The sequence below is a fragment of the Amphibalanus amphitrite genome, unplaced genomic scaffold (assembly GCF_019059575.1).
Source record: "Amphibalanus amphitrite isolate SeventyFive unplaced genomic scaffold, NRLGWU_Aamphi_draft 000729F_arrow, whole genome shotgun sequence".
In the NCBI taxonomy this organism is placed as follows: domain Eukaryota; kingdom Metazoa; phylum Arthropoda; class Thecostraca; order Balanomorpha; family Balanidae; genus Amphibalanus; species Amphibalanus amphitrite.
In genome coordinates, this window is record NW_024882223.1 from 24316 (window position 1) to 51441 (window position 27126).

General features: G+C 49.5%; 1 protein-coding gene across 2 annotated transcripts in view; it reads left to right on the plus strand.

Moving 5' to 3' along the window:
• The window catches only part of LOC122365298 (short-chain dehydrogenase/reductase family 9C member 7-like), a 28738-nt gene extending 12989 nt beyond the window's left edge, over positions 1–15749 (plus strand). Inside the window, exons 2-9 of one of the 2 annotated variants that reach the window (XM_043336410.1) lie at positions 1603–1918; positions 6573–6785; positions 7336–7524; positions 8890–9022; positions 10221–10332; positions 13431–13529; positions 13904–14024; positions 14475–15749. In XM_043336410.1, coding sequence (XP_043192345.1) covers positions 1711–1918; positions 6573–6785; positions 7336–7524; positions 8890–9022; positions 10221–10332; positions 13431–13529; positions 13904–14024; positions 14475–14749 — 1350 coding nt within the window. In that variant the 5' untranslated portion in view covers positions 1603–1710 and the 3' untranslated portion in view covers positions 14750–15749. The remainder of the gene's footprint in view (positions 1–1602; positions 1919–6572; positions 6786–7335; positions 7525–8889; positions 9023–10220; positions 10333–13430; positions 13530–13903; positions 14025–14474) is intronic. The other variant, XM_043336411.1, reaches the window with a different exon arrangement.
• The last annotated feature ends 11377 nt before the right edge of the window (positions 15750–27126 follow it).

Below are 27126 nucleotides of genomic sequence, written 5' to 3' on the forward strand. Positions count from 1 at the left end.
TCGGTAAGGGTGAGTACCTACTGGCGACTCTCAGTTGTTCGAAGTCAAGGCTAAGTGTTTAGGCGGTCTTTGTCAATAAACCGATTTCTCCTGCATCACCTTGCTGAACGTTTCAAGGCTGTTTGATTTGTCATTTCATGGCGCTCCTCTGTGAGACGAGTTAGAGGGAGTGGACGGGAAGAGGAAGGGTAGTGACGAGCGACTTCTAACATCCACTCAACATGGTTCTGTGGAGTGGGCAGTCGTGCTGCTTTCTGAGAACTGATACGTGTTTGCACAGAACCTTGGCGGTGATCATTGTCCTGCATCAGCAGGAATTTCTAGGGGGCTGATCCAGGTTATGTTTTACGGATCATAACATTCGGAGGAGAAACATCCGAGACATCGGTAGGAATGCCAGTACCTACTTCGGTATAGTCTCCAGCCCCCAACGTAACACGGTATGAAAAACGGACCTCGACTGACCTTAGAGTCATATAGGCGTTGACTGTTAGTAACTTAGGAATATGCGGGCGATGTTAGACATTGGTCGCAGAGCGTCTTTATTTGTGACACAAATCACCATAATTGATTTTATCCACCAGTGCACAGGACAGGCATTTGGGTCATACGGGTCTGCGGGCTCTTCAAGAAAATGAATTTCTTAACATGTCTCCACCATGAGGCACCTTTTGAGGAATGATGCAGAGCCAGACGGACCGACAGGACAATTTATATAGATAGCACTGGAACGCTTCAATCATCATGTATAGATGCAGTGCTATGAGTGCCTTCGGCTTGATTTTGAGTTCAAATACTTCCTAATTGCATGACCCTATCTTCTTTACCGAATAAGGTACGTAAAAAGACCCTTATGAGTAGGCATAAGAAGCTTTCTAAAAAAGCCGATGCAAGGTCAGGCTAAAAAGCCGAGCCCGAATCAGAGTTCTGTTCGGGTACAATTATATTACAGTCCCTAATAATGCATGCATGGATGCACAAATGCGTGCTAACAGGTGTCCATCCCCATATGTTTTTATCCATTAAGCGCACGGTTATATTTGAATGTCTGCATTTTGTATACCGTATGTATATGGATATGAACGATATAGTATATTTTTGACGATCCGTCCGTCGCCTTTGGTTCGTACTTAATATATTCTTACAATTCGGACGTGTTTCATTCAGTGTTCATGCGGGACCTATCTGGGAACCACTTCACCGAGCTGAATTGACGCTATCCGCGAGTGTTATCTCACTCGCGACTCTGCGCCGACCTCAGAAGTATCCTGTTTCCACTTCAGTCAGTACTTACGTCTGAACATTTATCATTGCGGTAGTTCGTGAGGAACGAACCCGAGTGTTTCGCTGTTTAGACTTGTCCTCAGTCGAGGCGGTTATGGTGGCTGTTTGGTGTTCAGTGCTCGCTCCCAGTTTATTTGGGTACATAATCGTTCTTGAACAGGATAAAAATGGCATTACCTACTATCTTTCGGCATTGGCCTTCTTTTGTCTGTATAAGTCAAAGTTATTGTACCTATAAGTCAAAGTTATGACAAAACCTTACCGAAAAAAACGCTATCAATTTCACTGTCTAAACTGGCGTTGCGTCTTCTTTTTCAGGCACCTGGCACAGACCGGAGTTTCGCGTCACTGCTGCCATCTGTAGTCGACCGCGGCGGCCGCCCGCCGTCGAGAAGGTGCTGCCCTCTGTGACCGCCCGCCGCAGTCATGACCTCGTTAAAGATGGCGCTGTATGTCGGCGTGCTGTCCGCCATATACGGCCTGCTGCGCCTGACGGCCCTCACCGGCTGGATTCAGGAGGTCGCCGTCGTAGTGACGGCGCTCATACTCACCTCCGTTGCCATGGATACCCTGCGGCACTTTATGCCGCGAGAAGTGATGACTGATCTACAAGGAAAAGCAGTTTTCATAACAGGTAAGAGAGTATAAGGAAGTTAAAGTTTTTATTCTGAGTCTAGTTTTCACTGTTTCCTCGAGAAAAATTATATTTAGCAACTCCCCTTTTATCTGGAGCCGAGTCCATATCAGTTCTTTTTACAAGGTGCCCGTTCCTTTCACCGTATGACATGACTGTTAACTTAATCTTAACGTCTAGCGCCAATCTTAACTTTTAGGTCAGTTGTGTTCGATGCATTTATCTACGTCAACTGCAATCCGTTCTCTTGCAGTATAAGACAAAATTTACCCTTCAGAGGCTGGCTCATGCTTGTTGTACTTTCCCCCAGCTCTGAATGTGCTCTGTCTGTGGCCGCCAGGCTGTGACACGGGGTTCGGTAACCCTGTAACCCATCTGTGACCGCCAGGCTGTGACACGAAGTTCGGTAACTGTGTGACCTATGACCGCCAGGCTGTGACACGGGGTTCGGTAACTCTTTAACCCGTCTCTGACCGCCAGGCTGTGACACGGGGTTCGGTAACTGTATTTCTATAACACGTCTATGACCGCCAGGCTGTGACACGGGGTTCCGTAACTCTATAACCCGCCTATGACCGCCAGGCTGTGACACGGGGTTTGGTAACTCTGTGATTCTAGCACGATTGCGCTCATGTGTCGAGACTGACCTGGCCACAGTCTCAGCATGGTTTCGTCACAACGGCATGAAAATTAATCCATCTAAAACAGAGTTCATTCTCATGGGCACACCCTCAAATACTCGTAAAGCTGCCGAACTGACCGTCACTTTTGGAGCTTCCCAGTTATCCTCCGCAGAGAGCATCAAAATTCTCGGAGTTCATATCGATAGAAACCTCACCTGGCAGCCACAGACATCTAACGTAGTTCAACGCAGTTTTGGCTGTCTCCTGGCAATCAACAAACTGAGACATGTGCTTCCCACTGCGACTTTAAAATCGCTAATCGAGTCACTTGTTTTTCCGCACATCAGATACTGTTTACCAGCCTGGGCTCCGATCACAGCAGCGCAACGTCAGCGCTTGGAAAAAGTTATCAACTTTGCAGTTAGAGTTGTCACCGGCCTTCGCAGGCGTGATCACGTGACTCCATCCCGAAGGCAGCTAAATTGGCTAAGCTTTGGTGAAACCGTCACCCTTCGGGACTGCACATGCGTGCATCGCATCATTAACGTCATAGGCGTAGGAACAGGGGGGGCCAGGTGGGCAAGTGCCCACCCACTTTTCGAGGTGGGGGGGCCAACCATGTGTTTTGGCCCACCCACTTTTTACTCGAGGCCCCTCGTCTCGATTTGAGAGGACGTCGTCACCTTCCAGAATAAACAAACTCGGTAAAAATAAGTTCCACGAATCCCCACGCACGGACTCCAAGGAGCCGTGATGGATCCAAGGAGGCCCTCTGTTCATACTTATCAGTCGAAGCCCCTGAGACTGATGGCCTGAGAGGCCCTAGTGGATCTGAGGAGGCCCCAATATCCACACTGGTCTGGGAGGCCCCTCCATCCACACTAGTCAGAATAGGCCCCTGACACTGGCGGTCTAGCCGAAACCCCCTACCCTCACTAGTCAGAGGAGGCCCCTCTATCCTCAATAGTCAGAAGAGGCCCCTGAGACTGATGGTCTGGGAGGCCTATCCATCTACACTGTAGTCAGAGGAGGCCCCTGAGACTGATGACCTGAGAGGCCCTTATAATCACACCAGGCAGAAGAGGCCCATGATACTGATGGACTGAGAGGCCCTTCTATTCATACTGGCCACAGGAGACCCCCAAAACTTTCGGTCTGGGAGGTCCCTCAATCCGGCATCAGTCAGAAGAGTCACCTGAGACTGATGGCCTGGGAAGCCCTTATATTCACACTAGGCAGAGGAGGCCCCTGAGACTGATGGTATGAGAGGCCCTCATATTCACACCAGTCAGAAGAGGCCCCCGAGGCTGATGGCTGTGAGGCCCTTCTGTTCATATAACTGGCCACTGGAGGCCCCTGAAACCGGTGGTCTGGGAGGGCCCTCTATCCACACTAGTCAGAAGAGACCCCTGAGACCGATGGTCTGAGAGGCTCTTATATGCATACTGGCCACAAAAGGCCCCTGAGACTGATAGTCAGAGAGGTCCACTCGTAATTAATCTGAGGGGGCCCTCTATCCACATTTACACTTTTCTAGGGAGGCCCCCGGGACTGATGGTCTGAGAGGCCCTTTTATTTATACTGTCCACAGGGGCCCCCTGAGATTAATGGTCTGAGAGGCTCTTCTATTTATACTAACCAGAAGAGGCCCCTAGGATTGATGGTCTAACAGGCCCTTCTATTTATACTAGCCAGAGGAGGCCCATGAGACTGATGGTCTGAGAGGCCCTTCTATTCAAACTAGGCAGATGAGGCCCCTGAGAATGATAGTCCGAAGAGCCATGCGGCGGCAACTGGCCGTGGCCATATTTCGGCTCGGTAGGGCCCCACAGAGCTCATGAGAGCACCTCAAGGGCTCCTAAGTAGACACGCTTATCCCCATAAGGGTGCCACGCCGGCTTCTGAAGGCTCCTTGTAGGCATCTAAGGGCCCTTTCCGGCCTCTAACGGCTCCACCCGCCTGTGATGGCTCCACACCAGTGTTTATGAGCGCCACACAGCGGCGCCTTTGAGGGTCATACTAGTGTCTCTTAGGGCCCTATATCGGTGGCTCTGGGGGCCCCACACCGGCGCCTCTGTGGGCCACCACATTTGTGCATCTCAAGGCTCTATATGTACATCTGAAGGACCCACACCGACACCTCTAAGGGGCCCCACACCAGTATCTCGGAGCTCTGAAGGCCCCACACCGGTGACTCTGAGGAGTGAGGACTCACCGGCTCCTGAGAGCACCATGTTGATGTCTAACGGCTCCACAAGGCCACTGAAGGCACCACACAAACTCTCACTGAGCTCTAATGTCCATGTACCGGCCTCTGAGGGATTTAAGCCAGCGCATTCATAGCTCCACACCAGCAATTGTAAGGGCTTCACACTGAAGTATCTGAGGGTTCCACACCGGTGTCTCTAAGGGCCACATACCGGCATCTCTGAGGGCCCCAGACCGGCGTCTCCGAGGGTCCACATCTGGCGGGCACCCATCAGCGACTGAAGGTCCCACACTGTCGACTCCGAGAGCCCCATCTGCGTCTGGGAGCACCATGCCGTCTCTAAGAACCACAGCGGCTCCTCCGTACGAAAGATGGGCGTCTGCATGCCAAAGGGGAGCGGTTCTGAGACAGTAGGGCACCTACGTGCAATAGAGGGGCGCCTATGAAGCCCATAGGGGCGCCTCAATGCGAAAGAGGGGCGCCTCTGAGGCCTACATATATGGGCGTCCACATGAGATAGAGGTCTGCAAATTGCAATTGATCAATGCCATGGGGGTGCATTCATAAGAAACAGGGGCGCCGGCATGGCAAAGAGAGGCGCCTTCAAGTGTCCATAAAAGAGAGACGCCTATGATAAGCGCACATTGTATGCGACAACGGGGCGACTGTGGGACATATAGGGATGTCTCTGATGACTATAGGCACATAGGGCGCTTATATGCCAAAGAGGGCGCCTATGAAGCTAATGGGGGCACCTGGGAAACGAGGAAGACATTTGTGTAAGGGTTTTCAGGGGTCATGCGCCGTTTGCGGCAAATAGATTCTAAAAAAAAATCGGGGGGGGGGAAGAAGTTTTAAAAATGGTGCGGACTTTCCGCACTGTTCGCTTTAGCGGTTACGCCCCTGGGTACATCTGCCCGATCTCAGAAGCTAGATTTGGAGGTCATACTTGAAAGCAGCCAGCAGAATGAGGCAAAAGTTGGAGGCCCCTGAAAATAGGAGGCCCCCTGGAAAAGGAGGCCCCTTGACAGGGTGGCCCACCCACTTTTCATGACGTTCCTACGCCCGTGATTAACGTGCCCGACGGACCGCAAGCTATGCGGAGTCTCATCAAACGCCGGTCTGAAATATCTCAGCAACGTACCAGGGCCACATGCGACGAAACCATGCTGCAGACTAGTGCAGAAAAACACCCCCGTCTAGAGTGTGTGAAAAAAGCGTTTCCCTATCGGGCTGTAAAAGAGTGGAACTCTCTTCCCCCTGCCACTCGGCAGTGCAAGTCTCTCAATGACTTTAAGAAAAAGGTTCTGTCTTTCATTGTGTAGCTGATCTTAACCACTGACTCTTATGACATCATTTTTATCGTTTTTCGCTTTTGCATGTGGGTTGTACTCGTACCCATGTGTTCATACCAAATGTGTTTTTGCGTGTACTTACCATTTTAATCACTATTCTTGTATTTTATTGTATGAACTGTCATAAGTCTCGCCCATGTACTGACGCGGCGCTCTAAGAGCCACGATGTGGATATCGCCAAGAACCGCAATAAATAAATAAATAAATAAATAAATAAATAAATAAATTTCCCCCCCCCCCCCTGACCGCCAGGCTGTGACACGGGGTTCGGTAACTCTGTAACCCGTCTATGACCGCCAGGCTGTGACACGGTTTCGGTAACTCTGTATTTCTGTAACCCGTCTGTGACCGGCAGGCTGTGACACGGGCTTCGGTAACTCTGTATTTTTATAACCCATCTGTGACCGCCAGGCTGTGACACGGTTTCGGTAACTCTGTATTTCTGTAACCCGTCTGTGACCGGCAGGCTGTGACACGGGCTTCGGTAACTCGGTGGCCCGTCGGCTGGACGCGCTCGGTCTGCGGGTGTTCGCTGGCTGCCTGTTCCCCGAGGGAGAGGGAGCGCGGACGCTGCAGCACGACTGCTCGCGTCAGCTGACTGTGGTGCCCTGTGACGTCACCAGCCAGTCGCAGGTCGACTCGGCAGTGCTGCTCGTCAGGGCGCTGCTCAAAGAGGACAGTGAGTCTGGGTTTACTCTTCTTTCCATTCCTCTGTTCATATCAGTCACTGACCTCTTATCACCTCCATTGACTTATATGACCTCAGGTGGCTTCCGTTAGCCTCCATCGACATCCAGAGAGCCTCACGGGCTACTGCTTATCGCTTATCTTTATGCCTTCTGCCGATTTTGCGGACTTTTCTGCGTTTAAGGAATCTCTCTCCGTCGCTAAAACGCTGGGTTCTTGCTTTTCCGCTGACCCCGCTGACTTCTCCAACTTTTCTTCGCCTCTGCTGAAGACTCAGCAGAACCTCTACCGACCGATCTGACCTCTACTGACCTCGCTGATCTCTACTGGCCTCTGATGACCTCTCGTAACCTCAAAGAACTGCTGATGACCTGTGATGACATCTGGCGACCTCTGATAACCCATCCGACCCCTCCGACCTCTTCTAGCCTCTACCGACCTCTAGTGACCTCAGTTGACCTCTGACGATCGTAATTCGTAGCTTACCTCTGGTGCCCTCTGGTGACCTGTTACTGACCTCCACTGACCTCTGGTGACCCCAGAGCTGCACGCCATCGTCAACAACGCCGGCGTGTTCACGATGTCGGAGGTGGAGTGGTGCACATTGGAGATGTACCGCCGACTGTTTGAGGTCAACTGCCTGGGTGCCATCCGGGTGACCAAGGCGTTCCTGCCGCTGGTGCGATCCCACGGACAGGGCGGACGGGTGGTCATAGTCGCCAGTCTGGCAGGTCAGTGGACGGGGGTACAGGGGGAGAGGGGGTCACGGGGGAGAGTGGGGTCACAGCGCAGTACACCGGGTTACAGGGAGGACGGGTCCCGATTGTCGCTAGCCTGGCAGGTCAGTGGACGGAGTCACAGCGGGAGAGGGGGTCATGGGGGAGGGTGGGGTCACAGCTCAGTACATCGGGTTACAGGGCGGACGGGTGGTCATAGTCGCCAGTCTGGCAGGTCAGTGGACGGGGTTACAGCGTGAGAGGGTGACATGGGGGAAAGAAAAGGGGTTTGAAGATAATCTTTTATCGCGCTGTTTGTCAGCATTTGGTTGAACTTGTTCATAATATTGGTGGTTCAACCTCTAAAGCTAAGCGACCTTTTTCCAAAGATAATGTGAAGGAGATCCCGAATATCCGTGGGTGATATCTTTATAGGAAGCATCGCATATTGAGCTCCAATATTATCATATGTTGGAGAAAGACCGCCTCTTCCTTAACTTCGCTGCAGCTCCCAAAATATGCCACATGATATCCCAAACGTGACCGAGGACGAACCAATCCACTCTCTGTAACCCCATCTCGTACCAGCCACTTCTCTGCGACTCAAGCCCTACGATCTCGTAACCTAGATCCCTATGTTTACCCCTATCCTTCAGTGTCTGCTCTTTGAACAGGCTCGTCCGTCCCGTGCCCCAGCGGTGCCGGTTCCCTAGTGTTGACGTTAGTGAAGGCTGCAGCCGGGGACGGCGGTACACCGGGGGCAGTGCACGCCGTCTCTAGGTGTTGACGTTGTGCAGTGTGCACGGGACAGACTGTTGGTGAATGAGTCATACGGTGACACAGCTGTGGGCGGCGTGACTAAGGAGGCCTGGAGAGCGTGACAGGGTCTGGAGAAAAAGGCGACCTTGGATATGTGTTGTGTCTTGGCACAGGTGACCATTGTCAATAATGTTTACAGAGGGAACAGACGTACAGGTATGTCCTAATGACCCGGGTAGCCAGGTGACCTGCATACCGGCTGCCGCCCGCTCAGAGGCTACAACCAGACCTGAGGAGCCCGGTTGCAGCCTCTGACCCCTCAGGCTATCAGCTTGACATCGACGTGACACGCCAGATGATCTAACCCGTGAGCTGAAGTCATTAAACTGGCATTTGACCTGAACTGTAACACGATCTGCCGCCTGACTTTTGGTCTAACGCCCATTTGATAACGATGTGTCTGACCTGATACCCAACCGATACCCTTCCTCCTACCCGACCTGTGTTTCGACATTAACCTGCCCTGTGACCTGACCTGTGATCTGTCCTGTGATCTGTCATGTGATCTGTCATGTGACTTCCCCTGTCATCTGACCTGTGACCTGCCTGCAACCTCGGCAGGTCGGTACACAATCCCGGGTCTGTCAGCGTACTCTGTCTCCAAACACGCCACCATCTCATTCGCCGACGCACTTCGGCGCGAGATGGCCAAATTCGGCGTCACCGTACACACCGTGGAGCCTGGAACTTATCGGTACGTAACTGCCCGGCACGTAACGGTACGTAACTCACATCAGCCAGGCGACTATCGGTACGTAATCGTACCCGGCACTAACGGTACGTAACTCACACCGTGAACTCTGGCGCATATCGATACGCAATCCACCTAGATATTTCTGATGAACCTTCATTGATACGTCATCCTGGATACAAATTTGCATTTTTTATAAAGCTCACACGCGGACGTGCTGCGTGCTCCAAACCACATCAACTCCGTAGACTTCTCGCCATGTTCTGTGATGCCTGCCGATGTATACTAGTTATAGTTTCCTTGGCCGGGGAGTTCTGCCAAATTACGTCATAACGCCGCTCACATCTCGGGTTTATCCGGCCTCCAAACTGTGTGTCTTTTGGCGTGCCGGAGTGTTTGGACGGAGGGCAGTGCTAACGAGATCCACTAATCGCGAGTCTTTTTGTTATAAACAGACCTGAGAGTTACCAGAGGTGGGTTGTGTTCTTAATTTTGTTTTTCCGCTCTCCTAGACAGTGGCTTGGATTCGTAAACCACTGGTGATTTACTTATCGCAACTGTGATGTATGTCACATTTCGGTAACATCAGTCATCACAGGTTGAGTTGCTGTCGGGTTGAAAGTTCAGCACGCCGGTTCTCGCTGAGGAGGTACTCGAGTGCACAGTAAAGGGCTGCGAATCACACTTTACTTCTGTGTTCCTAGCACGCCGATTCTCTCCGAGGAGGTGCCGCAGTGTGAATCACACTTTACTTCTGTGTTCCTAGCACGCCGATTCTCTCCGAGGAGGTGCCGCAGTGTGAATCACACTTTACTTCTGTGTCCCCCCAGCACGCCGATTCTCTCTGAAGAGGTGCTCTGTGAATTACACGCTATCTCTGTGTCCGCAGCACGCCGATTCTCTCCTCTGAGGAGGTGCTCGAAGGCACTGCTAAGAAGGACTGTGAATCACACGTTATCTCTGTGTCCCCCAGCACGCCGATTCTCTCTGAAGAGGAGCTGTGTGAATTACACGCTATCTCTGTGTCTGCAGCACGCCGATTCTCTCTGAGGAGGTGCCCTGTGATTGTGAAGGACTGTAAAAGACTGTGAATAACACATTATCCCTGTGTCCCCCATAGCACGCCGATTCTCTCTGAGGAGGTGCTCGAAGGCACTGTGAAGAAGGACTGTGAATCACACGTTTCCTCTGTGTCCCATAGCACGCCGATTCTCTCTGAGGAGGTGCTCGAGGGCACTGTGAAGAAGGACTGGGAGGCTGCCGGAGAGGAGGTCCGCTCCACCTACGGAGAACAGTACCGGGACGAGTTCAAGGTAAGAGCACCGTACACGCCTAAAAATGCCGTAACTTTTATGCATGCCATGTATGAACTTATGTTGACTTACTTGATTTAAAGGGACCCTCCCACCTTAACATTAGATTTGAGTTGAGATAGCCAAAATGGGGTCCCTGGCTCACAATTACCGGTTTCGGCACTCACAACATCGAGAAATGCCTTAAATCGGAAATATTGAATTTCAAAATTGCAGCATTTTGATTCAGAGGGGCTAATGCTGAGGAATACCCCTCTGAATGTGTGACGTCAGCGCAGATATCTAACGATTTTTAAATGTTTGACTAAAACGTTTTGTAGCACGCGGTGGTATATGCTGCTTTGCGCGCAATAAATGCCGCACTTTCAAATAAAGTCGCTAGGAACAGCGGAGATCCCAAAAAGTAAACAAAAGTAAAAGTCTAATATCTTGAAAACCGGTGAATATTTTTCGATGAAATTTGGTAGATATTCGTTTTTGCTCTTTCTGAACCGAGCGACATCACTTTCATGCCAATTCATTAACTTTTTTGAAGGTGGGAGGGTCCCTTTAAACGTTACTTCATGCATTATGCAACCATTTCGAGTCAATTCCAAGGGTCTAACACGTGATCAGAATAAGGCTGTACTACATACAAAATACCATGAACGGCAGATAAACTGTTGCCGCCGTAATACAGCGTACCTGTTTTTGGTTGCTTTCCTTTTTGTAAAGTAAGATACTTCTAAAGTTTTAAGAAATATGTGAGGGGTTGACTCTTATTAAACACTCGCGAGAGGATTGCAAAAGACGAGAGGAAGCTGCAATTGACCGGCTGTAATTCGGCTGTAAGTGATGGGCGTGAACAATCTGAGTCCAGGATAATGCGTCAGGTATATCCTGTCATATTATGGTTCTGACGGAAGAGCTTGATCAGTGGAAGTGAATGCGAAAAAGTGGGATGCATTCGCACACTGCGACAAAACTGTTTCGTTTTAACATTCTTGCTTAGAAAGTTTCATTGGAAACACCATTTCAGTCCGGGGGCGAAATGGCCAAACCTGTAGGTATCAGAATAAAGCAACGATTTGGCTACCGAATTTGCGGCCCATATTTACCAACGGCAAACAGTGGCGGCGCGCGTCTCGTGCACAGACAGATAACACAGTTGCAACAACTGCCACCGTTCACACGTTTATCAGGGCGTGGGTGAGAGCCACCCACCTGTGCGGCCGTATAAAGCGGGCCGCGGGCCGACCGCACCCTCAGTGGAGACGACTGCTCCTCTCAGAGCACCGAGGACCTCCTCCTGCATCACCATGGAGCTGCCGCCGCGGCTCCGAGAGGTGGTCTGCGTTCTCTCGCTGCTGATGTGCGCCGCAGGGTCGACCGCTGAACCGACCCGGACTGACCCACCCGCTCAGAGGTCAGTCCAGAGGTCAGCTCGGCGGCCGACCCAGCGGCGCACGTCAGCAGCGAGAGAACGCAGACCACCACTGGGAGACGCGCCGGCAACTCCATGGTGATGCAGAAGGACGTCCCCGGTGGTCTGAGAGGGGCAGTCGTCTCCACCTTAAAGTGTGATCGTCTGGCTGGATGTATACCGCCTTATGTGTGGTGGTTTTACACCAGCGTTGTCTTCAGGAGCATGAAGGACCCCCAAACCCCGACCTCGGCCTACTGCGACATGGGCTATGGCGAGGAATGGACCGTCTTCCTGACATCAAGAGCCGACAATGATACTCGTATTACCTCGAGGCAAAACTTCTACCAGGACTGGGAGGTCTACAAGTGGGGCCTGGGAAGTTTTGATGTTGAGGTCTGGTGGGGACTTCACTACCTCTGGCAGCTGACCTACCAGGCTGACCGAGAGCACGAGCTGCGGGTCGACCTCTGGGATTGGGATGAACAGACGGCGTACGTCACCTACTAAAAGTTCAACATCGCGTCCGAGGCCGACGGCTACCGACTGGACCTTACCGACTACGCGGGTCCGCCGGAGACAGTCTTACCTACAACAACGGCATGAAGTTCTTCACATTCGACAGGGACAGACACGTGGGAGGGGAGCTGCGCGGTCGACCGGGAGGGCGCCGGGTGGTACAAGTACTCCACCAACGCCAACCTCAACATGCGGTATACCTGCCGGGCTCAGCACCGAGGATGTACAATGGTCCGCCTAGAGGAGCAGCCTGAACGCCACTGCCATGGAAATCAGACCGGCCGGGAGGCTGTGAACGCACGGAGACTGAGCGCAGCTGCTGGGAATTCGTATCTGCAGTCTGCACCCCGATTAGTGGTCACCGGCTTGACGGAAACTCTATGGGGCTATGGGCCACTTTTGTTCGTACCGGGACATACGCTGCTGTGTCAGTGTGTCGCTTCGAATTGGATGTGCGTTTATAGTTTTTGAATAAATGATTTTGTGATTTGATGTTGTGCCCTTCCACACAAATACATGAAATATACGTAACACTTCGACAACCCTACGCCATGTTTGACCAGTTTCGATGCAAAATATCTAAGGCTACATGGATAAAGGTGACAGAGGCAGATAACGCGATAAAAAGATAAGTGTTAAAGGAAATAATATTTTTTTCAACTTCGACTTTGATTCTCCCATCTCTTCTACATGGATGAAACCTATGAAATCAGTTCATCGGCTCCGTCATCTTACGGGAACGAGGTTTCGTGCCAAATGCCAAGAACAAGAAGGCAGAATTAAAATGAATCATGGCTGGTTGTATGTAAAAGGACACTCAAGATAAGATGTCCCACTAACACTTAAGCGTCGAGAATAAGCGACCCTGTCTCCTGTGGAAACCACTTTACTAAATACTATCGTCTTCTGTTGTGCTGGCGGCAGCTGGTAATTTCACGTTCCGAACGGAAGGTAGACTGCACCGCAACACTTGCGCGCAATGCGGCACAGCATCTGTGTACCGTTTACAAAGCGAGTGGTAACTTAACAAATTTTAAGATTTGTGGACTTCGCTCGCCGTCACAGTAAAGCACGATCGTTAGTGGCGAATTGTTTTGGCGGATGGCTATGATATAACGGAAACGTTATAGTGAACCTGTTGTCTATTGCTGTTAACCAACGATGTTCTCTGGCTCAGGTAAAGTTCCTTTCTGAACTGAAGAACGCCCGACCGGCCAGCAAAATTTACGAGGTGGTGGACGACATTTTGGACGCCGTCGTCGGCACAGAGCCACGGGTAAGTGACTCGGTGGGCCAGGGCGGGGCAAAGTGTAATCTGTAGGTGTGCAGCAGCGATATTAGGTGCAGATCTGCCGCGCCCGCGACGCAGTCAACGCTGCACGTAAACATAGAACGAAATGCAAGTGTCATGTACTCGCCGTCGTGAATACAAAAAATCACCACACAAATCAAATACAAATCAACATTCAGAGCGACTTAGGCGGAGGACAAACTCATAAGAACGTATGAATTTTGCCAACGGTTATTATAATAGGGATAGACGTTTTGTTGCCCCTCTCATATGTAGGTATATCTTGTGACCATTGACACCTTCCCCATCACAATGCGCTTCCAGCCCTCCTCACCCCCCCCCCCCCCCCCGCCCTCCAGTGTCGCTATGTGCCCAGTGTGGCGGGCACGCTGCGCTCCACCATCATGCAGGCCCTGCCGACCACTGTCGTGGACTCGATGCTACAGAAGCGGACCTGCCCTCCCACCCCGCCGGCCGCAGGTACAGACATCTGCCGGAGGGCGGAGGTATTATTTAGAGTCCAACTGGGATGTGCTGAAGCAACGATTTTGAGAGTCGCTTCAATAGAGTAAACGGCAATGGTTGATTCGTTCTTATTCGTGTGTTAAGAGAAAGGCTAGTCAGCTGCCAGAAGGGACTCGCCAGTCGCCACACTCACTCTTGAAGAGTTGACTTGTAAATGGTCTAAGGAAATAAAACATAGTAATAATAATAAGGAAATAATAAGGAAATGAGAGATGACAGATGGAACTTTATAGTATAGAGCTTGTTGCCAAAGCCAATCCGCTTTTACTTGGCACTACTTTAAGTTTTCAAATCCGAATGCGTCACTTTGGCTCGCTTACTTTATGTAGAAAGACGACAGAAGCCCTGCGGCCGCTGACTATATAGCACCTTGACCAGACGTTCATTACCTCTCTCCCCTCTCAGTGATCAAGCAGCGTGAGTGGCGTCTGAAGAACCCCTATACGGACCCGAAGACCAAACAGAAGCCCTTCCTGAAGCGCTACCTCTCAGTGCCAATGTTTGAGAAGGCACCACTCACACCTACAGCAGCTCCAGGGAAGCCGTTCTTCGGTAACACAGGTGACGCTAGCGGCGCTGGTATAGATGTCGCGGCAGTGCCGAATGTCTCGTCTGCCGCCACACAGCCGCTGAAGGAGGAGGACGAAGGAACTTCGGCGACCGATAAGAAAACCGAGTAGGAGAGCGAGAGGAGAAGGCTGAGGGGAAACAGGATGGAATGTTCAGGCAGCTGGTGAAGTGTTTATGTGAGCTCTGAGCAGTCATAAGGAGTGACGATTGTCAAATGCAGAATGAGGGTGTCGCATTAGGTACGGGAAATAATATCAGGGAAACTGAAGTCGTCGAAATCATATGGAAGTATTAGTTATATCTTCTACTGAAAATCGGGTAAGCACATGGCGTTTACGGGTGTTCTTTATGCAAATCTCGAAGCTATAAAGTAAGGCATGCGTATAAGATTTTTATGTCCTGAATGTAACAGCTCGCGTTTACATAGAACAGCAACATATATCCGGATCACGTCGCAAATTATTTCAAGTGTACCTTAATATATATTTTTTCAGGGTTGGTGCCAAACTTCCAAGGCCATATCAATATAAATTTGACAGTGGCCTTATAAAGGGGTGCTAATCGTGTCTGTATATGAATGTTATGTATTTGTAGGTGTAGCTGCCTATTCAATGGATTCTGAGGGCACGTTCTTCATGTGTATATCTATATACACACACAAGCATGTGTTTGTATGTTAGGTATGCGTTGTTGTGGATGCATTGCTCCTAAGGTACTGTGGTAGCGAGTGATACATCCGTACTTCAGGGGTTTAGAAACGTTAGTGCCTAATGAAACATGACATTTAGTCCAAACGCTGATAGATATAGTTTATGTATGCACTATTGCACTGTCTTGGCTTGTATTCGGCAGTAGCCCGTCCCCATTGTTTGTTTGGGCTCGCTGGTGTTTTGTTTGTTTGTGGGCGTAATTGTTTGTCTGTGAGTGTAATTGATTGTGTTACGGAGAGCTGACATTAGTCTCGGGCTCCCGAAGGGGTCCAATGGTGTGTGCGTGTGAGCATTTTGTGTATTTGTGTGTCTTTGAAATTTGTGTCTGCAGTTGTGAGTTAATGTGAGCGTCATGAATGCGTTGATGTTCCGGTTGTAAAATAAACAGAACATACCCTTATCATCGTCCGTACAAAACAACATAACTGATAGTTTACTACTTATGTAAGTGTATCATTATCATATGACACCAGACCTATCTTATCTTCAGCGTGTCACATCGTGGAAGGTAAGGGCGAAAGCAGTTACCGTTGCGCTTATTCAAAATATTCATTTCAGCTCCATTAAAAAGTAGCCATTGATACAGTTAAATCTAACGAAAGCACTATTGAAGTCCAAAGGCTCAACTTTTTACAATTATACCTTAAATTAAACCGTTCGTTATTAAAAGCAGCCGAACATTCTTCGGTAAAAACACAGACAGAATGTAGCCTTAAAAACACACCCAATCATTCTCCAGAGCAACTTTAAAACCAGTATAACGCCTTTTGGGGCGACTAAGGGAGCGAGCGAGAGGGTGGGCCTTGCACGTGCGAAATTGCAAGGGGTACCTCCAACTGACTTGTGCACGGCACCCTACTAACCGGTCTCTAGCGATGTGCCAAATTTGAGCACAATCGGCCCAGCCGTTCTCGAGCTCTGGAAGCGGCACCCTGCACGTGCGCACGTGCAAAATGGGTCCCAACTGACTTGTGCACGGCACCCTACTAACTGGTCCCTAATCGTGTACCAAATTTGAGCGCAATCGGTCCAGCCGTTCTCGAGATCTGGAATCGACCCCCTGCACGTGCGCACGTGCAGCAGCACCCCAACTCTGGCACATGGATATGCATAGCCTAAGTGGGTGCCTACCTACATGCCAACTTTCAGCGCAATCGGCCCAGTAGTTACCGAGATATTGCAACTATTACAAAAGTGACACCTCTTCGTTTTGCACGTGACACGTGCATAAGGGGTTACCCACATGTATCGGGAATAGTCCAGTACTTGGTAAAAGGAATGAAGCTACCCTACAAAAATTACTGCATGTAAATCGGTCAAGTGGTTGCTGAGATATACATAAGCGTCGTAGAATCGTGACCACGGCCGGCCGGCCGGCCGCTCATACTCAGAAATTTCCGTTGTTCTACGTAAGACTCCGCTCGCTTCGCTCGCTCCGTAACCAGCCCGAATTCACCAGGAACTCGAGGCCTAAAACGGTCAGAATGTGTCCTCCCGTTCATTAACATCATCACCTGGTTTCATTCCAGAAATTCAAGGACTATCGGATAGCACAAATCCAGTATCCGCCCTTTAAAACCCGGGTGAAATCCCTGATGACATAGTGATGAACAGCGGTACTATTAATTCCTGTTCATTAAACGGCCGTCGTTCTTATCGTGCCGTCTTCAAAACAGAGCCCGAGCCATGGAACCGGTCGGGAGATGTGGGTCTTTGGGTCACAATTTATACAAACCCAGGGCGCGGGTCTATGTATAGGGACTGACAGGCCGGACGGAGGACGAAAGTATAACGGTCCGTTTTAACCCGGTCAGTGCCGCTGTTTTGGGTCGACTCCCGGCGCGCTGTGGTGGCGCCTACCAGTCGCGTCTTTCCACGAATTCTGTCGCCAGTCTCACCATCCGTCAATCGGGCCCCTTTGTGCTGTTTTGTCACACGTCATGAATATCAAGGGGCACGCTCGGTATCGGAAATTTTTAGATGCCTGGTGGCTAGTGAGATTTTCGTGGGGCAAACCTGAACAATGTTTTTTTTTTTTTGCCTTTTTCGCTGTCAAAATTGAGCGAAATGTAAAACGTGAGCGCTCTCCAGATCTTGAACTCGTTGCTTCTCGTATTCCAATCTGGCATCTTACCAACTACGCCATTCGGCTACGGCTATCTTTAAATGCTTAAATCATCATTATACAGAACAAATACCAAATTGCAGCAAATGGGACGTTTGAGAAAAGATAATCTGGATATGTAGAGCCCTGTCACAAATGATAACCTGCGTATGTAAGCAATGACATACCGCTGCGTCAAGATATGCCTACTCAATAACATTGCCTCTACAGCATGTTCTCTTACTATGATACCTACATGTGACACGCCATCTGATCTGCTGTTCATTTCAGCTATTACATTTCTTTCCCGTGTCAGCTTTTCCAAAATAAGCGCTGAGCTGCGAATTGCCTGTAATGATTATAAATGTAGACCACCACACACGTGACACTGTATCATTTGTGATGAGATCTAGGTATGTATAATCTAACACAGGAGTTCCCGCATTCATCTCTCATGCTATCTGTTTTCGAACACACGCAAAGCTTCGGACGATCTCAGATGATTGTAAGTTCTTCCCAAACCAAACACGTTCAAGAATTCATGAGTCACTTTTGTATGAAGACAGTGTTGCCAACTTTGTCATGTCTACCCCGCGACGTCAACTACCGTCTATAAGGCGACCAAAACTGACCGATTTATTCGCTGTCACCACCTGGCTGTGAGCCGTAGGTACATCGACCGGCGGTCGGTGAGTGACCTCCCATTAGCCGCGGCGCTGCTTATGAATCACAATGGATGCCGTCCATCGTCCGCGGCTTCTGGTGCAGAGCTCAGCCGGGCGGGCCGACTGGAGTCATGAGCTGGCCACTGCAGGGGGCCGGGTGGGCGGGTAGCGGATGTAAATGGCAACACCGTGTCGCGGGGATGGATTAGGTGGAAGATACACGGGAGGTGACATAGAGAAGGAAGAGGAGGGACGGAGAGGAGAGGAGGTGATAGGCGAGATGAGAGGAAAGGGAATGGGAAGAAGAAGGCGAGGAGCCGAAGAGGAGAGGAGACGAGACGAGATGAGAAAAACACTATTAGATACCATATGATACAAACGAAAAGTGAACGAAAGAGCGTAACTTTCTACGCCATATGTCTGGCATTTGTAAATGCGAAAAGTGATGTTGATCACCCAATTTAGAGCGGCCAAATAAACACTAAAGTAAGATCAAACCACAGTATGGTCGGCCACCCCCGCGGCACCGACTTAAACAGCCGTTTTCCAGACAGACAGACAGTCAGACAGACGGACGGACGGACGGACAGACAGACAGAGTCAGTCAGACAGACGGACAGACGGATGGACAGACAGATAGACAGACGGACGGACGGACGGACAGGGAGACGGACGGACGGACGGACGGACGGACGGACAGACAGACAGACAGACGGACGGACGGACAGACGGACTTACGGACGGGCGGGGAGACGGACGGACGGACGGACGGACGGACAGACAGACAGACAGACAGACAGACAGACAGACAGACAGACAGACAGACAGACAGACAGACAGACAGACAGACAGACAGACAGACAGACAGACAGACAGACAGACAGACAGACAGACAGACAGACAGACAGACAGACAGACAGACAGACAGACAGACAGACAGACAGACAGACAGACAGACAGACAGACAGACAGACAGACAGACAGACAGACAGACAGACAGACAGACAGACAGACAGACAGACAGACAGACAGACAGACAGATAGACAGACAGACAGACAGACAGACAGACAGACAGACAGACAGACAGACAGACAGACAGACAGACAGACAGACAGACAGACAGACAGACAGACAGACAGACAGACAGACGGACGGACGGACAGACAGATGAACGGACGGACGGCACCACAAGCATCTCCCTCGTCCGCGCTCATCAGCATGCCGGAGACACGGCCATTGGCTGGCTGATGCTATCGACAGCTGCTCACGAACAGGGGTGCACGGGGATCGAACAGAGTTCAGCTGACGGACGGCGACAGGGCTGACCTCAGTCTGACCTGGGTGCCATGGGAGGTGGACGGTGGTCAAAGGAAATCATACCACTGGGATCTGTTGCTAGTAAAGTGATACCGATAAAATCCGTAACTGATTTTAATGATACCGATGGCATTCTCAGCTGGTTAAAATGATACCGAATAGGAGGCATATAGCCCTTCACAATTCATATTTCATGTAATTGGGGGCGTCGACCTCGACATGATGGTTATTCTGCACCCAAGATAGGTACACACAAATCCTTCTGCTGGGTGAGATCAAATGGCATCTCAATGACATTTCACATGAACATTGCAGTAAACACATCCCAGGATCAAAAGACTGTAGGAACCATGGTTCAAAAATCATAGAAGCTGACCTAACGAACATACAATCCAAATCTGACTCGGCCCGTGGGAACAATGACATGCATGCCCGACGAGAGGAAACATAGAAATAGAGGAAGATCAAGTCAAAACTACGGTATTTGCAAACTTCTATTATTTCCTCCATCCTGGGCCATGGTTGTCTAATTGCGTTGGGCGCGTTAGCCTTGGATGACGAATTTAATGAGAATGACCTATGACCACCGGCCACATAACCAAGCTAGACTCACACACCCAAAATCGATCACTTTCTGAAACCACGAGCGTCGCACATCCGCGTTTGTTGGTTTTAGAGCCTTCAGAACGCTTTGAAACATTCGAAGAGGGTTCCCACGCCGCTATTCGGGAACTAATGGAAAAGTTTCATCGTGACGAAGCCAATCATGCAGGTGTTCCGGATGAGGCTTGGCGCTACGAAAAGGGATGGGCCCTTTCACTATTCATGACAAAATTAGTGAAATCGCTGGTTTTACCTATTTAACTTGCAATTTACTTGCAAGAATGGCATGAAAAAATATGCTGCGTGTGTGGGCTCGGTAAAAACTACATGCAGACAAGTTGCCATGTTTCCTTGCCATGTTTCCTAAGCCAAAATAAAGATATGTTACAGGGAGTATGCGATTCCAGTTAGTTTGCAACGACCCTAGGGTGGTTGTAACCTCCCTGAACGATCAGTTTGTTTGCAACGACCCTAGGGACGTTACAAAATAACTGCTCGTTCCGGGACGTTGTAACGAAACTAGGGTCGTTGCAACCTCCCTAGTTAGTATGCAACGAACCTAGGGTTGTTACAAAATAACTAGGGAGTTTAAGAATTCATCGAGTCTCGTTTCACAGGAGGGCCGTCAACAATCTTGACCAATGAAAATCTTGTTCAGTCTAGTTCAGTTTAAAAGAAAAGAACAAAATTTGAACATTCAGCTCTGGAGTATATGTGCCATATGGTGCCCGGGACAAAGCACGCAACTGTGATAATTTTGGCTGCACTATATCGCCAGCATATGCTTACATGTAGAAAATATAGTTACTGGGGTAGGTGTGATGGATATCCGTCGCTATTCGTGTGCGGGTTATCCCTCACACTTAGGGGTGCGGGTCGGATAAAACCCCTCTTTTTTCGCGATTATCTCGCGCTAAAAGCGGCCGATCGTGACGAAACTTTGAGTGTCCTCGAACTTATCTACGTTACTGGTTACACATTCCCTATACAGTTCATGATCCTGAAACCAATGGCCTTTGACCTATGATCTGATCTCTGAGACCGGCAGACCGAAATTATTTGCCATTTATGTCAGCGGACATAAAACTGCGTTTCCAGACTTCTATTGTGATTGCATATACCTAAACGTGCCAACATGTGAACTGATGGTTGTCCCATGCATCATGAATGGGTTTCAAGTTGACTTGTCAGTTGCCGGCCAGGTCAAGGTCATTGACGTTTGGTGACTTCGGGTGACTGTTTCAAATTTTACGATTTTAAGGGAAATTTTTAGCTTATTTCGAATCCAGCATTCGTTGAGACATTTGAAAAGTAGGTACGTAGGTATAGTTGTAATGCCAATGCAACTTGCTACGAAGCTGTCGCTAGTGGTTTAGGTACCTCTGCTACTGTTGACTGCACCTGCACCTGCTACTGTAGTACAAACAGGTGGTGCGGGTGGGACGCCTACTACTTGACCCAAACTTACCCAACCCAGCCTGGCTTTATCCTCGCCCCCCCCCCCCCGGCCTTAGTTTTTTTTTTCGCGGTAGCTCCGAACACGCCAGCAACAGAGAGCTGAAACTAGTCATACCTGACCTTTGATTCAAGCCGGATCTTGTGACGCCAACCAGATTTTCAGGTCAGGTCAGGTTACTGACCTATGACGTCATACGTGGACGGTCCTCAGATGCCGCAACTTCACAACGCCCTCAGTCCCAGAGGAGCTTTTACAGGGTGATGAAACTTACAGTACATGCATCTTCTAGAAGTCCCACAACTTGTCCCTCTAGGATTTTTCCTAAAGATCACATGAGGTCAGGTCGGTCACGTGACCTCACCACTAAAAGGCCATTGAGAAAAATGAAAACTGCTATTCTGACGCCGGGAACGATCTCAAACTATCTCAAGCACACCGATCGTGATTTCATGCACTCCTTGCAAGGTTAGATGCTTCATTTTTGCATTGTTGACGTTGTATGACGTCATTTATGACATCACTAGGCCATACGAGCTTTTCGTCAATAACTCCCGATCAAACTGAGTTAGCGAGACGGTTAAGCCACCGATGGACGCAGGAAGACCTGCCAAATCGAATAATATGCAGCATAACCTACTTTGACCAATTTCGCGACCTAGGGGGTCTTTGACCTGACCTTGACCCGAGGTCAACACCCCAAGTTGACCTCATCCGAACAAAAAGTATACCATTCGATGCGCGTAAGCAAGGCGAGCACGTTGATGCTAAAATCGCGCTCAGCGACTTTTTTTTAAGAAGTTATTAATCAAAAACCGAACCCGTGTCTTGGGTCACTTGACCTGACCTCAGAGGTCACCGGTTGACCTGAGACCTTAAAATCGGGTACTAGTTGTTGTGTCTCCTAACGGCACACACGCTCGTTTTTTCCGCGACGCTCTAACTCCGTCACGGGTGAAAAACGACGAGGGGGTCGTACCAACCCTTCCCCCCGGCCGGCGCGTATGTAGAAAACCAACAGGTCCTGTGGGGTTAACTCTCGCCCTTATTGGTGTTTTGCTAGCCGCAAACGCACAGGGCGGGGCTAGGTTATGGGTTGACCTTCCAGGTCAGGTTAGTGACTCAAAGTTCGGGAAAATCGGGACCTGTTAAAACTTTGGAGAGTTAGGTTGTTACAAGTTTTTTTTTCGGGGCGCTGATCACAAATTTCATATTAGCTTTGATCACCGATGATGTCTTTATGTTTTTAGGCCAGGTCGGGTCAGGTCAGGTCAGGTCAACCAGTAGGCGTCTTGCTAGCTGTCCATAGTAGGTGTCAACCACCACTGACAGCTTCGTGACATGGTACGAAGGCGCCAAAATTACTTCGTTAATGTTCAAATGGGTGCTAAATTCGAAATCAGCTCCAAAAACTAGCCTAAAAATATATGAACCCAGAAGAAATGAACTGAGGTCATCAAAGGTCAATGACATTGACCGGACTTTCACGTGACCTTGACACCCACCATAATGCATGGGACCACTATCATTTCACATGTTTGAACCTTAACAATCACAAAAAGACTGGAAACGAGCGGATAATGGCCATTTTTACGAAGGGCTTCCTGGCGAATGCCCATCTAATTTCACAAATCTGCATCAAATGTGCACCTAATTTGCACAAAATGTGTACTAGATGGCCGTCGTGAAATACTCCTGAGCTGAATGTTCAAATTTTGTTCTCCTTTTTCTTTTAAACTGAACTAGATTGAACAAGATTTTCATTAGTCAAGGTTGTTGACTGTGAAACGAGACTCGAACTCGATGAATTCTTAAACTCCCTAGTTATTTTGCAACAACCCTAGGTTCGTTGCATACTAACTAGGGAGGTTGCAACGACCCTAGTTTCGTTACAACGTCCCGGAACGAGCAGTTATTTTGTAACGTCCCTAGGGTCGTTGCAAACAAACTGATCGTTCAGGTAGGTTACAACCACCCTAGGGTCGTTGCAAACTAACTGAAATCGCATACTCCCTGTAACAGATACAAATCTCATACGCTTCATCCTCACTCATAAAACTAGTAATTTTTGACCATGCAAAAATCGTTTCTCACTCATCCATGTAAACTTCGAAAATCTTTTTTTTTACAGCGTCTAACATCATCACTTCTGGACAGACAGACCAATATTTCTCTCCATTGATCACCGTCGCCCCTCCCCCGCCCGGCGCCGCACCGCCTGCTCCGCGGCGCCTCTGGAGCGCCGAGTGAGCCGATTATCAGACCGATCTCACACCTCTGCCGGCCCACACGCTGATGCAAACACGGCGAGCTGCAATGTGCCGGCTCATGGTACCGGGAGGAGGTCGGCGCCATGGACTGACCGACCCGGGTAACGGTAGGCCAGGACTCCAAGCCGTGGGCCGGGATGGGCTCTGTATCGGGGGTTACTGACGCCGAATGCACCGCTCCGCAGAACGACCCACATGCATACTCAATGAGGTCATGAACTTAGATCCAATATCAAACGTCCAGAGATGGACGTTGCCCGTCGAGCGCGCTCTGAAGCTTTGCTGAAGGCTTATGAGGATCCTTTTGTTCTCCATACATCGGTTGCAGCTCATAAAGCAATTTTATTTTTATCCTAGCCTCTTCCACCGTGCGGTCCAGCCCAATTCTTAGCGCGACATCTGAGGATTGTGATCGACGCTGGCTTTACTTCCAGTGCCTAGCACCAAGATTACCTACTCCTAGCACCACCGTCGGATTCCCTTCCTACCTCCTCTTTTGGAGGCTTCCTTCCTCATTCCATTCGCTGGTGCCTCCACTTCTCTATACTATTTATCTTCATCCTAAAAAATGACCATCTATTCGGCCGCCCTGTCCGTCGCCTTTCTTCCGATCTGCTCTGGCTAAGCTGTCGCCTCCCCTCAATCACCAGCCTTCAGAAGACACACGCCAGACCCATAATCGCCGGCTCCCCGGGCTCAGCGTCCAGAAATCCCATAACGGTGCCGTCTGCGCCGCTCCACTGGGCCTCAATTCGAGGATGGTCCGGCCACCCATTCTGGTGTCACTGTGATCTTCCCTCCGTCCCGGCACCCACGGGCAGACGCAATACGGCGCGTCGAAAAAGTCAGGTCAACGACCCGCACCCTGGTCCAACGACCTTGACAAGGCCGACAGTCAGCTGATTTCAGAGTATTTTCTTCCTAGCCACGTTATAGCCCCGAGCGACTGTGTGCTGTATTATTTGTAGGGTGATTTATTTACTCCGATTAGCGACACACTCATCGTACGTACAAATTGCTGGTGTGCTGTCTCGGGACACGCGTGCTGAGAAGCTAATTTCCGTTTGGCTTAACGATAAATCGCCGGCGTCACAAAACTACCGATGGATCGTTTTACAGCTCGGCACTGATGGGCTTCGCACCGTCCCTCTGTCGGCCTAACACGAACAATAACCTTATCTGTTCGAGTGCTGTTATTTCTTCCGCGTGTCGCTTTCTGCGCCGAATTCTGTCGAGGAACTCGTGTAGGTTCTAAACACGTCTTTCCATGCTGAACGGATGATAAGATTCAGTAAAGTAATCGGTTGAGTGCGATAAGAGCTACCAAGCACTCCTTGAAGAGTGTTTTGTTCTTCAAGAATTTCATGCAAAACAGAGCCAACACGTCAGCCCACTCGGACCACCTTCATCCTGTGAGGCCAGTCAGTGCCGGCAGTCCCTGCGGCATGTTCAGGGAAACGGCTTCGCCTCGCTGATCTCAGATGTAAAGTAGGACGCGCCATGAGCTGAAGGGCAAGGTTGAGGCCCGGCGCGGCCGTTGAATCGGCCGGCGGCGGGCGCCTGGGCTCGGCGCTGCCCGCGGCGCGGAGGGTAAATTATAGGCGGCCTGCGTGTCTGATACCGAGTGTGGGCTGGCTGGAGAGGTATAGTGAGAATTTATGACACGGATCTGCGCATGGAATGGCGTTGTTAGCGTTTTATGAGTGTGTTTGGAAATCAATCGAGGTTGTGCTTCTCTTGCTACTCTGTTGGTGACCTGTATTAGTTATGTTTTCGGTTTGGCTCCCGCATAGGTACATAGGTACACATAGGTAATCCAAACTTCAAAATATTTACAGCAAATCGTTCCGCAAAGCTGCTTCTAGAGATCCACCGAAGAGCCACTATCTCATAAATGTATCATTCAATCCCTAGCTTTCAGTACAGGCATGAAGACTGTCGCCTGCCGTTTTCTCAGCACAAACGAGCAATGGAGTCCTGGAGTCACTGATGAGTCATTGAACGATGGCCACAGATCTGCAAATCTAAACGGATTTATATCTAGATTGTTTGAATGCATTATGGTGCCTTTGCTGTCACCCCAGTCACCCTGGTTTGGCGGCCGAAGATTTATTAAACGAGCCTGTGTGACCATTGACATCAGTGCGGCTTATCCCTGCAAACAGTGCATATCATTACATGGTAACGCGGCGCGATGAAATATGGCTCCCCAAGATCTTACCATTCAGCATCAGCTACCAATGCAGTGTTAAGTGTTAACCATTTGGCTGCGGATGGCTGAGGGCTGTTCAGTATCGATGCTTCGAGATATTGTCAGAATTTCTCCAGATACACGACAGAGTCGTATTTGGCATGCGTCACGTAATAGGGGAAAGTGGGGTAAGACGGGCGGGGTAGGAAAGACGGGCACCGGCCCTCTAGCCCAAACCGTTGGCGCTAGCAACCTCTTGTTGTGGTTGGTAATCGGCCGTGTGGTTCTTTGCTGTGAGGTGAAGGCAGAGGTACGCATCTTAAATAGTTTTTGAAAAATTGTGGAAAAGCTAAAAACGTGCCTTGCACTCTAAGCAGAACTATCGTGTTTCGTAGTGTTTTCTGACCTCGCTGTTTCATATTTTGTTTTGGAAATTTGATGAGAGTTTCGTCTTAGGGTGTCATCCAAATGTGTATGCTGGCGAATGAATCCTTTAATTTGGTGCCCGGAGGCGGTGTGATATCCTTATTGGCAGCCGAATGGGGTAAGACGGGCAACAATGATGAAAGGAATGCAAACCATCTGATATTGTTATTTTAAGCTAACTTACGCTGTTCTACATCATTTGCAACGCATTTCCATCGAAATTATTTAAATAGACAGCTTTGAATTTGTTTAATTTTTTCATTACATCGATCAATACCATTACGCCTATAAGTAGCCGTGCGATGCTACGAACCTTACAATATTGACTGTAAGATCAAAAGCCAGATGTGTAAGATGTATTAGCATAATTATTCGGCAGTAAATATGTAAAGAAGTTCAAACTAACGTTGTGCCCGTCTTGCCCCAACATCAGTGCCCGTCTTACCCTCCCCGGTGGGGTAAGACGGGTTTTTGCAGGGTCTTGCTAAAAACACTCTCAATTGAAAAGTATTGGATTTAGACCTTAGGTGTCAAAGGGGCACTGAAAGAAAAATGCCTGAAGATGGTTGTGCTAAATTGGTGAAGCAATCGAAGAAAAGACTTCAGAGGTACAGACCCGCAAAACTAACATGCCCGTCATACCCCACTTTCCCCTATCCTGCTAGGATACTGTTAAACGGGTCGACTATCCCATCCTTATAAATGCAATTAAGCCAGATTAAGAAATTGTTGCTACTTCAAAAG